The 16,765-nt window shown below is 39.3% G+C and overlaps 2 protein-coding genes across 2 annotated transcripts; one reads left to right on the top strand and one right to left on the bottom strand.

Moving 5' to 3' along the window:
* LOC120083524 (uncharacterized) lies at positions 1–3,730 on the top strand. The gene has a single exon (XM_039039301.2). The coding sequence runs from the start codon at positions 590–592 to the stop codon at positions 3,422–3,424; it is 2,835 nt and encodes a 944-aa protein (XP_038895229.1). The 5' UTR covers positions 1–589; the 3' UTR covers positions 3,425–3,730.
* A 10,730-nt stretch (positions 3,731–14,460) lies between these two features.
* Positions 14,461–15,042, bottom strand: LOC150034646 (uncharacterized). Its single transcript, XM_090316807.1, has one exon. It carries the CDS (start codon positions 15,040–15,042, stop codon positions 14,461–14,463), a length of 582 nt encoding a protein of 193 aa, XP_090172933.1.
* Positions 15,043–16,765: the final 1,723 nt, after the last annotated feature.

The following is a 16,765-nucleotide window of genomic DNA, read 5'->3' as shown; positions in this document are numbered from 1 at the left end:
TTAGGACTTCTTTCAAAGAAAACAAGAACAAGAGTAAAAACTGACAAGTTTTAGAAGAACTAGGAAAGGTGATGAAAAAGGCAACTAGCTACAAAGAGAAAGTGGCAGTTAAAAGTGCATTTACTTTTTGAAGCTTCTGATTTTCAACTTTCTTTAGCTGATGAAGCAGCCCAACTTTGCTAATTTATTAATTTATGGTCTAATTGTCAATCTTGAGTTGGTTAGATTCTATTAATTTGTTAATCAGATAGTTTCTCAGTTTATATTCCAATCAAGTTGATAATGAGCTTTATTTGAATATGTTAATTATTTCTTTAGAGTTAATTAGTTATGCTATACATAGCCTATTTGAAACCTAATGTTAGTTTTTTACACTGATATTAAATAAAACATTGTTTCTTAAGACATTGCTGTAACTCCTAATGATCTCATAAAGGCTAACTAAACGCCACAGATTATATAATTATACTTTTCAACTTCTCAGCATCCCTTTCATTTTTCTTGCCTTCAATAACTACAAATAGAACCACTTACCAGAGCTGGAATGCTGGTTGCTTCATGTCTTTTATATCATTCTTCCAGCTGAAACATGGCTGGGATTTATGTGCTGCGGTTCCGTCTCTTTTTCTCCATTCTCAGCGTTCTCCTCGCCGTTGTTTGGGGACATGCTCCAACAGATTCTGAGTGGCTTCTGAAAATTAAATCAGAACTGGTTGATCCTGTTGGAATCCTTGAAAACTGGTCTCCAAGTGCTCATGTATGCAACTGGCATGGCATTTCATGTTTGGATGATCAGTCTCAAATTGTTAGTTTAAACCTTTCTCAGTCAAGATTATCAGGTTCCATGTGGAGTGAGTTATGGCATATCACTTCACTTGAAGTGTTAGATTTGTCTTCAAACTCCCTCTCTGGTTCCATACCTTCTGAGTTTGGCCAGCTTTACAATCTAAAGATATTGATCTTGCATTCAAATAATTTGTCTGGAAAGCTTCCTGCTGAGGTAGGCCTTTTGAAGAACTTGCAAGCTCTCAGAATAGGTAACAACATGTTATCAGGTGAAATCACACCATTTATTGGTAACTTGACTAATTTGACTATTCTGGGTCTTGGCTATTGTGAATTCAATGGAAGTATTCCAATTGAGATTGGTAACTTGAAGCATCTGATATCTCTTAATTTGCAGCAGAACAGACTCAGTGGTTCTATTCCCGACAGCATTCATGGAAACGAAGAGCTTGAATACTTGTTGGTATCGAATAATATGCTTGATGGCAACATTCCTGATTCATTAGGCTTAATAAGGTCACTGAGAGTTTTGAATTTGGCCAACAACAGCCTATCTGGATCAATTCCTGTTGCTTTAGGTGGTCTTTCCAATTTGGTGTACTTGAACTTGCTTGGAAATAGATTCAATGGAGAAATCCCTTCTGAGATAAACCAGTTGGTTCTCCTTGAGGATTTAGATTTGTCAAGAAACAACCTTTCTGGAACCATAAGCCTAATGAATACACAGCTGCAGAATCTTATAACTCTGGTCTTATCAGATAATGCTTTAACAGGTAACATTCCAAACAACTTCTCCTTCAAATCTTCGAATCTTCAACAAATATTTCTTGCCAGAAACAAGCTCTCTGGCAAGTTCCCACTGGAGTTGCTCAATTGTTCCTCACTACAACAGTTGGATCTTTCTGGTAACAGACTTGAAGGAGATCTCCCGTTCGCTTTAGATGATTTCAAGTACCTAACAGATCTTTTACTCAACAACAACCGCTTCACTGGATTTATTCCTCCTCAAATTGGAAACATGAGCAACTTGGAGGACCTGTTTCTGTTTGACAACAAACTCACAGGAACTATACCAAAGGAGATAGGGAAGCTACAGAAGTTGAGTTTCATTTACCTCTATGATAACCAGATGACCGGAAGCATACCGAACGAGCTTACAAACTGCACGAGCTTGATGGAGATCGATTTCTTTGGTAATCATTTTATAGGGCCCATTCCTGAGAATATTGGGAACTTGAAGAACCTGGCTGTGCTTCATCTAAGGCAAAACTTCTTGTGGGGTCCCATCCCAGCAAGTTTGGGCTACTGTAAAAGCCTTCAGTTGTTGGCTTTGGCTGACAACAATCTCTCAGGATCATTGCCTTCCACTTTAGGCCTCCTCTCAGTATTGAGGACCATTACTCTATATAACAACTCTCTTGAAGGCCCTCTTCCTGTATCTTTCTCCATTCTCAAAAGCCTAAAGATAATAAACTTCTCCAATAATAGGTTTAATGGAACCATCTTTCCTCTCAGTGGCTTGGATTCTTTAACCGCATTGGATTTGACAAACAACAGTTTTTCAGGTCCTATTCCTTCCAGATTGACCAATTCCAGAAACTTGAGGCGTCTTCGCCTCGCACACAACAGACTCACTGGTTATATTCCTTTCGAATTCAGACAATTGAAAGACCTAAACTTTCTTGATTTATCATACAACAATCTCACAGGGGAAATGTCACCTCAACTCTTCAACTGTACGAAGCTTGAACACTTTTTGCTTAATGACAACAGACTGACAGGAACCATCACTCCGCTGATAGGAAAGTTACAAGCACTTGGTGAGCTCGATTTCTCATCCAATAACTTGTATGGGAAAATACCTGCAGAAATTGGAAGCTGTTCCAAATTACTTAAGCTCTCTCTCCATGGCAACAATTTATCAGGAATAATCCCGCCAGAGATCGGAAATTTCACCTTCCTCTATGTCCTTAACCTGCAAAGAAACAACCTTTCAGGCCCCATTCCCTCAACAATTAAAAAATGCAGCAAACTCTATGAGCTGAGACTATCTGAAAACTTCTTGACAGGTGAGATCCCTCAAGAACTTGGAGAGCTGAGTAACTTACAAGTAGCACTAGATTTAAACAAAAATCTCTTATCTGGTGAAATCCCATCATCCATTGGAAATCTAATGAAGCTGGAGAGATTGGATCTCTCTTCAAATAATCTCATAGGGGAAATTCCAAGTTCACTTGAACAACTGACAAGCATACACATCCTGAATCTATCAGATAATCAACTGCAAGGCTCAATCCCTCAATTCTTTTCAAAGTTTCCGTTGATCTCTTTCAAGGGTAATGATGAACTCTGTGGCCCTCCTCTGTCATCATGTTCAATATCTGCAAGGCAAGAGACAAGCAGATTATCCAAGGCTGCAGTGATAGGCATTATTGTGGCCATCGTTTTTACCTCCACAGTTATATGTCTAGTAATGCTGTATATTATGCTGAGAATGTGGTGCAATTGGAGAAAGGTTTCTGTAATTTCAAGTTCGGATGGAAGTGGGAATGAGCATGGTAGAGAAGAGGTGAAATGGGTTTATAGAAATGACAAGAATGTAGGTCAGTACTGGAAAGTTGATTCTGTGGCATTCTAAAGGATAAGCCATCTTCAGATACTAGATATGTTTTCCAGCTCAAGATGGATTCAGACTCCATATAAGGCAAGATTGAAGATACGAAGGTGTTTCCCTTTGGTTTTTCTTTGGTGGGTTATTCCAAAATCTCTCTTCTTTTTTTCTTTCCCTTTGAATGGTAAATTTGTGTATAGAGCTCTTACCTGAAACCTCAAGGCTTTCTGAGATTATTTGTCACTGATGAATTTTGGAGCCTAGGAACTGTAAAAGTAAACTGGAAATATTTGTAGATAATTGCCTAATGATTATTGTGGGAATTTTGGCTCATTTCTTCTGCAGTTATCTGTCAAATAGACTGTTGGTAAGCTGGAAAAGGTTTAACATGTGGGAAAATATTGACTGCTTAATGTACAGGAAAAAGAAGATTGAAATGATGATGCCTCTTGATGAGTACAAAGAAGGAGAAAGTAGAGGAAAAACAAAGATTTGAAAGAACATTTTAAGTTTTTCTGATTAGTTCTCTTACAAGTTTAGATTTTTCTTTTAAATCATTATTAACAATCTTCTAATTCTGGGTACTTGATTGGAAAAGTATGGAATACTTCCATTCGCATGATCTTCATTTCAAGCAATCGTTTTTAATTTACACAGAGATCAGAGGTGGAAAAGAACATGGTGAAAATATGAGTGCAACAAAAGTCCGAACTGGCTGTGTCATCATCCCATTTCACAACAGTTTCAGGATCTATAAGGAGTTGCAGTTGAAACCAAATTCTTTTGAGATCTTTTCTCATTCCGATCATCTTCAATGCGAGTTCATTGAATCGCTTTTCTATAGTTTACAATAACATTTGCCTTTAAAATTTAGAAACTTCAGATGTCATTATGTTCTATCCATTGGGTTCTGCTGAAAGAGGTGGACTTGACAAGATAAAAGTTACATGCCTTACTGACAATGACTCCATTGTGTTCACGGTATCGTTTCCGACGTATCGAGTCATCTGCATTTAAAGCTCTTGCGTTGAGGATTGCATCTGTTCAAAATTTCCATAGAAAATATTTAATTTGTGGAAATAAATTTGATTTTATTGGTTTATAGTATAAGTGTTATGGTCTCTAATTTTATCCTCAGATTCTTTCTCTCAAATACATATGTTCAATGAGAAATTTTTGGTCAATCACAAATTGTCACGTCATTTCTCAAATTAATGACGAATTTACCAATCATCAAATTTGGGACCAATTAGAAGTTGACATTGTCCCAAATTAGGGTTGAAGACATAAATTGGCAAGGTTCGATGATGCCACGTGTTTTCTTTGTGACCGTTGGATTAAATAAAATTAATTTGGTTCAATTTGATATTTTTTTTAGCCAAAGTTCAATTGAGCCCAAAAATATGCCTTAATTTGACCCAAGTGCTAAATTAGACCAAAATCCTATTAACTAGGCCCAAGGGCTAAGTCCATGGATCAATCAAGCCCAAGTCCTGCACTTGAGTTTTCTTCATTTGTGGGGGTCAGAAATTTTAGATTCTAGAGAGCCTAAAGAGAGCTCTCTACAATCAAAGGACTCTTTGACTCATATGGAGATACAAGCATTCTTCCAAGACTCAAAACTCAAGAACATCCACATGCTCCGCTTCCATACATCAAGCATATGTATTCAACCGAGAGATAATAAAAGGATTAAGTACTAGAGATTGGACCACAATCACATCAAATCAACATCAACACAAACACAAATTCAACTCCACGAAACAAGTTTCTCTGGAAGCCTTGTGCGAACATTGATCATCCAAGAAGATCATCAAGCCCAAAGACTAATCATCCAAGAAGATCAACCAATTTAAAGATCATTTGAAAGCATCAAAAGATTATGTATTATAGATTGTGTTCACTATACTTAAATTAATAAAAACCAAGTTCAACTCCATGAAACAATTTTCTCCGAAAACCTCGTGCAAACAAATTGGCACGTTGGTGGGACATCTCTACCTCTCATTCTCTTTCATTATCCAAATCAACAAATCGACAAATGACACCAAAGAAAATTGCATCCAACGTTACCGTCGCAAGTGACTTCTACATGGTGTTGGGGTTGATGCCCTAAAGTCTCGTGTTTTGTAGTTTGTACGAATGCTTGTGATTAATATATGATATTTTACTTCACTTCTTTATTTTGCTAAGTTGTTTGTTTTATTTGCTTTACCACAAACCAATAAACTTAAAATGCCTGGTTATCTGTATGTAACTTAAGCATGTATGTGGTGACATACAAGTGGATCATATCTTAAGTGATAACCAAAATGGTCTGTAGTATATGGATATAGTAGGGAAACCTTATCCTGGTAACGCTACAGATGCAACCCGCTTTGTGGAATGGTCACAAGTGTTGTGATTTGTCACATGGTCTGATCCTGATCATTCGTGGAGGGGACATGCGAGCGGGGGCATCCTATACAAAGAGTCTGTATAAGACCTGACCACGAAGTGTTAACGTCTCATTATATAACACCGTTTATGACAGAGACTTTTTCACTAGGATGACCATAGGTAACATGACCTCAATCCTAAGTGAGTTGGGAACTCCTACCATTGAGGGCGGTCCTTTGATTTGCATGGGTGTGAGTGGCCAGGTCACCGACTCAAACCTACCACTTTGGGGATTCGTCTGATTTGGGAGTTGGGAACTCAGCTACACAAGATGAAATTCACTCCTTCCTCGAAGCAAGGGCAAGTAGATAGATAGCTTCCTTAAGGGCTGATTCCCGGACTTGAACGATGTGGTGCCACACACATTTTCTTGGCCCGAGAGGTGTTCACACATAGTTAGACTATGTTGTATTGTTCATTAGAGGAATCATTGGTACTTAAAGGGTGAGATGTAACTACAGGGAAAAAACGGTAAAGTGGCCCAACTGTACTTACGAGCATCTATGAAGGGTCATCGTACTCATGTTGGTTATATCTGATGGACACAGAAATATATTTGTGGTAAGAAGAGTTCAACTGTTGGTCTTTAGTGGAATGCCTGATAGTTAACGGATGGTGGATCTCGTGGCTAAAGAGTTTAGTCAGCTATTCATGTACCGTTGGAGCTTCGAGCCACAGGTCCATAAGGTCCCCATGGTAGCTTGGATAAAGTTGAGAATCAGTTTTTGGGTCAGTTTAAAATGTTCAAATTGACAAGAGGGAGTTCGATTATATATGATATAATTGAACTGGTTAATTATATATGATATGATTGACTAAATGTATGAGATACATTATTTTGGAGGAAATTAGATATAAATATGATTTATATCAAGTAGATGAGAAATTAATATAGTAGGTATATGATATCAAACTATAGGTTAAGAGTGTAATATGATTATATTAATTAATTAATTAATTAGGCGGTTATGTGATAATTGGCCGAGAATTTCTCCAAAATCGTGCAAAAGTGGGAAGATCGAATTCGGTTCTTGTAACTGAAGAATAAAATGAAAATTGTTTTCATTTTGTAATTAGTTCGAAAATTCGCTCATGGTGTGAAAACTTCACAATCGCTTAGCGTTGAGAGCCTATACGATAGTGCCCATCGTCTTAAACGATCGCACACCCACGCACTAACCGATCACATGCGATTTCTAAATGATCGCTTGGCGCGCTGAGCAGACCTAAACAATTGCTTAATATTTACTAAATGATCGCTTAGTAAAACCTACACAATCGTGTACCTTTTTCTAAACGACAAGCACCCGACTATACGATAGTCATCTACTATCTCCCACTTGCTTGTTCATATTACATGATCGTCCTTTCCTCCTCCCTCTACCAATTCCATCAAAGTCCACTCTTTGGATTCTCACTCCGAGAATACCAAGGGCTTCGAGTAGTGGTGTCGTCCCCGATTGCTGCTTGTTCATGCGCTGCTGTTTGTGTAGACGATCATGGTGCTGTTAGGTGACTAATTGATGGGCGATAAGGACCATAAAGAAGTCACTTCCACTGGACTAAGTTCGAGTGAAGATTGTCTTCAACTGGTACGTTTACTCAGTCTTTTTGTATTTTAATTGTAATAGCATGCCTATAATTAGTGTTGCTATGCATATCTGTTTGTTAGAATGTGTGTGTGGTAATTCGGTCACAATGAAATCGGAAATATCCAAACCCGCTCATGGATACTCTTGTTTAAGAGTTCCTTCAATTGGTATCTGTTGACTATAAAAATTATTTCCTTATTATACATGCACTATGATGATAGATAATGTGCTAAATATGCGCTCAAGTTCCTTGCGATAAAGAGAATTTTTATGCGATACTACATCTAGATATATGCTGTTAATGATATACTCGTAGTATGCGATGGAGTAGTGCGTGTCACAAGTTTCCTTGCGCTGAAACCAAGTATAATTCCAATGCAAGTTTCTCATAATGATCCGAGGTCGAACACAGGGATTATTTTCGTTAATGCGTTACTTATGTGATACATGCGATTGGTTTTTAATAATGAATAAAGAATGTTGATTTATACAGAAATGTAAATTGTGGTGAAAGTAAAAATGCGTTAATAAAATAAATCCTAAACTAATATGATACACTATACAAGATACATGATACATGATACTGAGGTCGAGAACTGACTATGAAGTTGTACAAAGAATCGATGTATGCAATGGCAAGTCTTTATGAATGAAGCAGAAAGAGAAAGAGTAAATAGTAAAAACATCGCAAGTTTGTCAATTGCGTTAAAGATGCAACTAAGGTTCTGCTTTCCCTTGGCGTACACCTCTCGGTGATCGGCCGCGTTCCCATATCTCTATATTGAAACTAGGATGAACTTGATGAACACAAGGTTGTTTGCATCTCTGGAATTACTTCTCGCTTTAGTTAATGCATTCTTCCAACCTTCTCTCGATAGGCGGAATGACATCTTCACTTCTGCTCTCATAGGTGAAGATGTCGTCAAGCATGCTTTAGCTAAACTTAATTATTTCCTTAACACAAATTAACTCACTCACTTAATTCTTGCTATTTACCCATGGGATTAAGAACACATCATGGAGAAAATGGGTTATGGATGTACGGAAAGAGACAGAGAGATGAAAATGGTGACTATCATAACATTTAATTCTAAAATTAAGCGTTCGATACATGTTGTGAATGAAAGATTAGAGAAGATGAATACAGATGATGAAATAGAGATTAGAAACAAATACGGAAAGAGTATCAACGTCTTAACACAGATCCCGAACGAAGATTGTGCTTGCCGGCTTGTGGAAGTGGTGGAGAGGAAAGCTTCCCTCTCAGGCTTGCTTTACCGGTAGAATTGACCTTTGCACAGAGCTTCAACTACGAGAATTGGAAGGATTCTCTGCTCGGAGACTCACCACTTGCCTTGTCTCGTGGTTCTCCCGGATCTACTCTGTAAGTCGCTTCAAACCAGCCTCTCTCTCAGAATCAGTATATGCATGTCTTCATGTATATATGTATGTACCAGTATCTGTATCTGTATATCTTTTTAGTGAATTTGAAGAAGTTATTTAGAGGCGAGGCCTTGGCTCTTTGAATTTGTGGTCCCCACTGTATAGTTATGGTAGTTTCTGAAATGGTGGAATGAAAAATTCCTTCTATTACGCAATCAATCTGTCAGAAATGCACAACTAAAAGCTGTACATTTGTCAGAATCTTCTGCAATTATGTTGCTCTTCATATCTTCGATCGATCGCCGCATGCGGTGTTATTTTTTATTACCGCTTGCGGTTGAAATTGTGTTGATCATTAGAGCTCTTAATCGATTGTCGCATGCGCCATCATTGCGTTGATCATCTCTTCGTTCTTGATTGATGGGCGCAATGCGACGTAGATGCATTGTTCATTTCGTCTTTGAGCCACGAACGCATGCGGTGACTTATTTCCTGCAAAACTGAAACAGAAACATTCTATTCTACCATCGCAATGGTGTTAGTGGGTGTATTGATAACATTTTATAATTTTCACCTTTCTTAGCCAATTTCTATACTATCGACGCAACTTTTCTTTCTTTTAGCCGCAATATCTAAATAAAAAAGTATAAATAACTTGTATTTCTACAAGTTATCACACCCCCAAATTTAGATATATGCTTGTACTCAAGCATATCTTCAACTAAGGCAATATCGTTCAATTCTTATCCTCAATTTTGCATCGATTGGTTGCTCCGAATGCTCCACCTACACAACATTACTTAACAACGCAATTTCCTTCTATCCTTTAATAATTCATAAACATGCTCTACTTTATTCTTTTATACAACAAATCTCTTACTCAAAAATTCCCTTCTTGTTTTGGAAAGAATGTTTATCTTTTCATGCAAAAACAACTTGATGCATCAGTACGCGGTGGTCTAGTTTGCGTCATTTTTTAGAGACTGTTGATCATGGTTACACCCTTCGTTTTGGCTTGCTCCCATGGGTGTCATGCGAACATCCAACTACAATTGTGTGTCAATCTCAACTTTAACTCTTGATTTTCAGCTAAGTTTACTTTTACTAGTCAGAGGAGTTGTCTCTTATATTCTTATTTTTTTTTCTCATTTTTCTCTTTCATATTGCATCATTCTTGGAAACCCACCTTCGTTTTGGCGTGCTCCCACGGGTGTCATTCGAACATCCAACAACGAGCAAGTTTCTTTCACGACTTAACTCTTATCAGGTTTGGTTTTTTTCCCTACGCTGACATTGGAGTTTATATAATTTTTTTTTTTGATAATGAACGCATTTTCTAATGATAACCGCATCCGCTTGATCGCATCTGCTCAAACCTTCCGCACCCCCAAATTTAGAGATGCGCAAGGTCCTCATTGCATTGTTTTGGACAGAATAAACAAATACTTAGTCAAAATTTTGAAAAGAAGGTTTGAGCAGAGTCTTGAAGGAAAAAAGGTAAAGCAGTGCTATTGCTACGAATTATCTAAGTGTTAGTCAGAAAATACAAAGTGTGGGAAATGTTGCTAAGGGTATGCATATTACTCATCATGGCAGCACAATGAATAATGCAAAATATAAGATAAAGAACATTGCAATAATTGACAAAGAATGATAAATAAGAGGCTAACGCATACGAAAAGAATTGTTACTCAGTTGTATTAAAAATTAACTAAGTATATAAAGAATTACAAATATCGCAATACAAAATTTTAGCATGTATAAAGAATCAAGAAATAGCTTCTACACATAGAAATAATGAGTGAAGTTATCCTTTGTATTTTACTCGTATGGGTGCAAAGTTAAAGATTAACGCAATACATCTGTTACCGCAAATGCATATTTGCAGAGGACGGGCAACAACGCATGTATCAGCGCAACATACTCCTCGACTCAACGCATTTCTGGAGGACGGGTGCACGGTATTTCTACTGGCGCAACACTACCTCGACATAGTGCGTTTTTGCTAAGGACGGGCAAAAAACACATACGAGCGCAACACACCCCTCAGCGCAATGCATTTAGGTAAGATGGACGCAAAGTGTATCTTGTTAGTGCAAGATGCACCCATCATAGCAATACACACCGATTTTTATTTTTCCTTTTAATTCATCAAATACGCAAGTCGATAAGACTTTGGGGTGTTCATTGTTTTATTCAGTCAATTCACAGAAATTTTAAGAACAATGGTACTAATGTATAACATGGAAAGAGAATAAACACGACATGGAAATACATAATTGAATTAAATTGAAAGTAAACACATAAAGCAGTAAAGCTAATTCTAATAAATAATAACTAACACAATTTAGAAATCAGTAAATGAAAGCTGTAAAGAAAGAAATTAAACATAGATATAGGGATGTTGTTCGAAGGAATTTTTTCAGAGTTACCACAATAGCATCCCTGCAAGCGGTCAATCCTGCTTGCCTAAGTCGATGGTCTCCCTGCGTCGTTCCACATTACCCCTATAGTAGGGCTTAATTCGTTGACCATTGACTTTAAATGTGCTACTCCCATCTTCAGTTGTTAGCTCCACTGCCCCATGGGGAAAGATAGTCTTGATGTGGAATGGCCCAAACCAGCGGGACTTCAACTTCCCTGGTAAGAATTGCAAACGCGCGTTAAATAGAAGTACCACCCTCGAAGAATGTCTAGTTGCTTATGCGGTCATCATGCCACTTTTTGGTTCTCTCCTTATAGAGCTTGGTATTTTCGTAGGCGTTCATTCGCCACTCGACCAGCTCGTTCAACTGCAACTTCTGGACTTTCCTCGCGCTTGCCAGATCAAAGTTCAGTTTTTTGCTTGCCCACATTGCATTGTGTTCCAACTCGAAAGGCAGATGACAAGCTTTTCCAAAGACCAGAGCATATGGGGACATGCCTATTAGAGTTTTGAAGGCAGTTCTATATGCCCACAATGCTTCATCGAGCTTGGGTGACCAATCCTTCCTGGAGATACTGACTACCTTCTCCAAGATAGTTTTGATCTCTCTGTTAGAAATTTCTGCCTGCCCATTGGTTTGTGGGTGATAGGTGGTTGCAACTCTATGGCTGACATTAAACCTGGTCAACAGGTTGGTGATGATGCAGTTGATGAAATGTGAGCCCTCATCGTTAATTAAGGCCCGGGGCGTTCCATATCGGGTAAAGATATTTTTCTTGAGGAATTTCGCCACCGTGGCTGCATCGTTCTTAGCACATGCGATGGCCTCAACCCACTTCGATACATAGTCAACCATGACCAGAACGTATTGATGACCTTCTGAAGGCGGAAATGGGCCCATAAAGTCGATTCCCCATACATCAAATAATTCAATCTCCAAGATTGAAGTCAAAGGCATTTCATTTCTTCTAGACATGTTCCCTGTTCTCTGGCATCTATCGCACTGCACAACATAGGCATGGGCATCCTTGAATAGTGTTGGCCAAAAATAGCCACTCTGTAGGACTTTTGTGGCGGTCCGCTGCCCCCCAAAATGTCCTCCATAAGGGGACTCATGACAAAGCTCCAAAATGTGCTTGGCCTCATGCTCAGGAACACATAGACGCAAAATGTGATCAGGTCCAAGTTGATACAAGAAGGGATCATCCCAGAAATAAAATTTGACTTCATGTCTCAGCTTCTTCTTCTGCTGGTATGTGTAGTCTTCTGGTACTTGGCCGCAAACTATGAAGTTTACAATATCCACATACCATGGAACATTAACGCATACCGACATAAGCAACTCGTCGGGGAATCTTTCTTCAATGTCTTTTTCTTTCTTCTGAACCTCGCAATTTTCTAGCCTTGATAGATGATCTGCAACTTGGTTCTCGGTGCCCTTCCTATCCTTAATCTCTAGGTCAAATTCTTGCAGGAGTAGTACCCACCTTATCAGTCTTTGTTTCTCATCCTTCTTCGTCACAAGGTATTTGATCGCAGAATGATCGGTATACGTCACAACATTTGTTCCAATTAAGTACTGTCGAAATTTCTCTAGCACAAATACCACTGCGAGCTTTTCTTTTTTCGTGGTTGTATAATTTTCCCACGCATCATTCAACGTCTTGCTAGCATAATAAATAGGATGCAAAACCTTATCTTTGCGCTGACTCAAGACTACGCCCACTGCATATCCACTAGCGTCACACATCAACGGAAACTGTTGCGTCCAATCTAGCACAATCAGAATGGGTGCGGTGATGAGGGCATTTTTCAGTGTGTGGAATGCTTCAATGCATGCATCATCAAAATCATATTCGCGATCAATCTCGAGGAGTGCACTTAGGGGCCTTGCGATCTGAGAAAAGTTGCGGATAAATCTTCGATAAAACCCCGCATGTCCCAGAAAACTCCTAAGTGTTTTCACATTGACTAGTGGTGGTAACTTGGAAATTGCATTGATTTTCGCTTGATCAACTTCCAATCCTGCCTTTGATATCTTGTGACCTAGCACAATTCCTTCTTCAACCATGAAATGGTATTTCTCCCAGTTCAGAACAAGATTCGTTTCAACACATCTCTTCAAGATTTTTTCAAAATTTGATAAACAAGAGTCATAAGTATTGCCAAAAACTGAAAAGTCATCCATAAATACCTAGACTGACTCTTCCGAGAAATCTGAAAATATTGCCATCATACACCTTTGGAAGGTACCTAGTGCATTACAGAGTCCAAACAGCATGCGCTGGAATACAAATGTGCCGAATGGGCACGTGAAAATTGTCTTATCTTGATCTTCCGACGCAATCACAATTTGGTTATACCCTGAGTAGCCGTCAGGAAAAAAAAAACTCGTTCCCCGCAAGTTGATCTAACATTTGATCAATAAACAGGAGTGGAAAGTGGTCCTTCTTTGTGGCCAGATTTAATTTGCGGTAGTCCATACAGATTCTCCACCCTGTGGTTGTCCTTGTAGGAATTAACTCATTCTTGCTATTGGTGACGACTGTCATTCCCCTTTTCTTTGGAACACATTACACTGAGCTTACCCAACTGCTATCTGATATAGGGTAAATGACGTCTACATCAAGCCACTTCACTATCTCTTTCTTCACAACCTCCCTCATGGTAGGGTTCAAACGACGTTGTCTTTCTATGGATCCTGTTTTTCCCTCTTCAAGATGAATCTTATGCATGCAATACGAAGGACTGATCCCTCGAATATCCGCTAAGGTCCATCCCAAAGCTTTTGTGTTATTTTTCATGATCTGGATAAGTGCTTCCTTCTTCTCTTTGCTCATCGAGGCAGATATAATAACCGGTAAAGGGTTATTGCTTCCTAAATAAACATATTTGAGGTGCACTGGCAACGACTTCAACTCTAACATGGGTGGTTCTTCTAAAGATGGCTTAGTACGTTGCGTTGTTCGTTCAGATAACTTGATTGTTTCAAAATCTGACTCAATTTGAATTGCGGCGCAATTTTCCTCCCATATTGCACCGATCTCAAAGTCTTCTTCCTCCGATTCTTCTAGGGGCTCGTGTCAATGTTCTTCCTGCAGTTCCCCAACATATTGCCAATTTTCCATATCACTCGGGTATTTCAATGCATTGAGAACGTTGAACTTAACTTGCTGATCATCGACCCTGATGGTAAGTTCTCCTTTCTGTACATCGATCAGTGCTCACCCTGTTGTAAGAAATGGGTGACCCAAGATGATACGCACCTCAAAATCCGCTTCATAGTCTAATATGATAAAGTCAGCAGGGAAGATGAACTTATCTACTTGCACAATTACATCCTCTATTTTGCCCTCGGGATGCGTTATTGATCTATCGGCCAACTGCAATGTAATCGTGGGGGGTCTTGCGTTGCTGATATTTAACTTTTTGAAAATTGACAAGGGCATTAGGTTCATATTCACTCCCAAATCCCACAGTGCATTTCCGACTTCTTTTCCCCGTATCGAGCATGGCAATGTGAAACTTCCGGGATCTTTCATTTTAGTGGGGATGTTGTTTTGAAAAAGTGCACTGCATTCATATGTTAATCCGATCGTTTCATTCTCCCCGATCTTCCTCTTGTTGGCAAGTATATCCTTGAGGAATTTTACATAGCTCAGCATCTGTTCCAATGCTTCTATTAAGGGGATGTTGATATGTAATTGTCGGAGAACATCCAGAAACCTTTGGAATAGTTTTATGTCATCGTTCTTTCTTAGCCTGGACGGGAAAGGTGGAGGATCCCGCCGTAGTTCCTGTTCCATTGGCTGCTCACTAAGGTTCTTTGCTTGCTATGTTTTAGGAGTTGGAGGTTGCGGTGGCTTTGCATTGGAGTCTTATTGAGATTCATTCTTTGTAGATGTACTTTCTTCTGAACTGGTAATTCTGTTATTTGTGGTTGAATGGTCATCGTTGATGGTTAAGTCTACTGGTCTTGTTACTGAATCCGGTACTGGTGGCACGGGAACTGTTGTCTTTCCACTTCTCAATGTCACTGCTTGACATTGCTCTTTACCACGTGGTCCCGATGTTCCCGAGCTGCTAGACAGCATACCATGCGCTTTATTCTTAAGTTCGATCGCAAGCTATTCAATCTGCTCCTCCAAATTTCTAAGGGAAGAAGCTTGCAATTGCTTAATTGCCTCGTTCTTCTCAATATAATGTTTCAATAATGTTTCCAAAGACGAGGTACTACAAGAGGTGTCAGAAAATGATGGTTGGTCGTAGGGTTGTACACTCTAAAGATTACTTGAGCTCTGATTCTGATTAATGAAAATCAGAGGACTGCCTCGATTCTCAGGATGACTGCTCTGATGATCACTTTGGCCCCCCTGGTTGTGATTCCCTCCCTAACTGATAGTTGGGTGATTCCGCCAACCAGGGTTGTAAGTGTTGCTGAATAATTTGTTGTGAAGAGAATATACGGATTGTTGATTCAACGGGCAGACTTCCACTAAGTGTCCCTCTCCGTAATGCACGTAATTTATTACGGCCACTTGTGTCAATGCATTGGCTTGCACTGAGAGAGATGTCCTTGCTGAATAGCCATAGTCTGAAAGAGCGAGGTCATTGTGGTCATCTGGTCTACCAGGGTGTTTATTGTATCAGCTGGTACAATGGCACCTTCTGCTCTTCTTTGTTCTGAACCTCTTTCCTCATACCCGTTATCTAACCACTCATCTATATTTCACGACATGCAATCTAGGATGAACTTTGCTTCCGTATATTTCTTGTCCATTAATCCTCCTGTCGCAGAGGCATCAGCAACTGCTTGCGTTGATCAATCCAAGCCATTATAAAAGGTCTCCATCAGAACGCAATCGGGAATCCCAATATGCGGATAATTCTTCACTAATTGTCTGAATCGCACCCAGACGGTGCTTAAAGTTTCATAACCCTTCTGTTCGAAATTCAACACATCCCTCCATCTCCTTGCGTTGACGGCTGGAGAGAAGAATTTATTCATAAACATTTCGACCAACTGATCCCATGCATTGATTTCATTGGCTCTAGTGATTGAGCCCACCTCTTTGCCTCATCCCGCAGTGTATACGGGAAGAGATACAATCTAATTCCTTTGGAAGTCACACCAGGTATGGAGAATGCGCTGCACATTTCTACGAAGCTTGTCAAATGAGTATGTAGGTCTTCTCCATTAGGCTTCCAAATTGTCCTTGGATCATTTGAAGCATGATCGGCCTTATCTCAAACCTTGCATTCTCCTCAACCATCATGATCGGCCTTATCTCAAGCATTGACCATCATGCCAGAAGTCCATGGCCTCATCAATATCAAGATTTTGAGAATGCTTCTCAAAGATTCCCCTCATTGCCCCGAGCTTCCACTGAAAAGGCCCATTATCGACTTAAATGCGCCACAGCAGCCAAAGCCCAAGAAACAGCGCAAGGTTGGCAAAGGCAATGAAAAAGTCCAAGTGTCATCACCGCAAGATCAAGAACCCTTGGACCCTTTACCTTTAATCATTCG

The sequence above is a fragment of the Benincasa hispida genome, chromosome 8, assembly GCF_027475165.1.
Source record: "Benincasa hispida cultivar pf3 chromosome 8, pf3_genome.v1.1, whole genome shotgun sequence".
In the NCBI taxonomy this organism is placed as follows: domain Eukaryota; kingdom Viridiplantae; phylum Streptophyta; class Magnoliopsida; order Cucurbitales; family Cucurbitaceae; genus Benincasa; species Benincasa hispida.
The sequence above is the reverse complement of the archived record's forward strand: the minus strand, read 5'-3'. Positions and strand labels throughout refer to the sequence as shown.

Bases quoted from the DNA above. Each gene is read 5' to 3' on its own strand.
- LOC120083524 (XM_039039301.2), top strand. From the start codon at position 590: ATGGCTGGGATTTATGTGCTGCGGTTCCGTCTCTTTTTCTCCATTCTC.
- LOC150034646 (XM_090316807.1), bottom strand. From the start codon at position 15,042: ATGGAACAGGAACTACGGCGGGATCCTCCACCTTTCCCGTCCAGGCTA.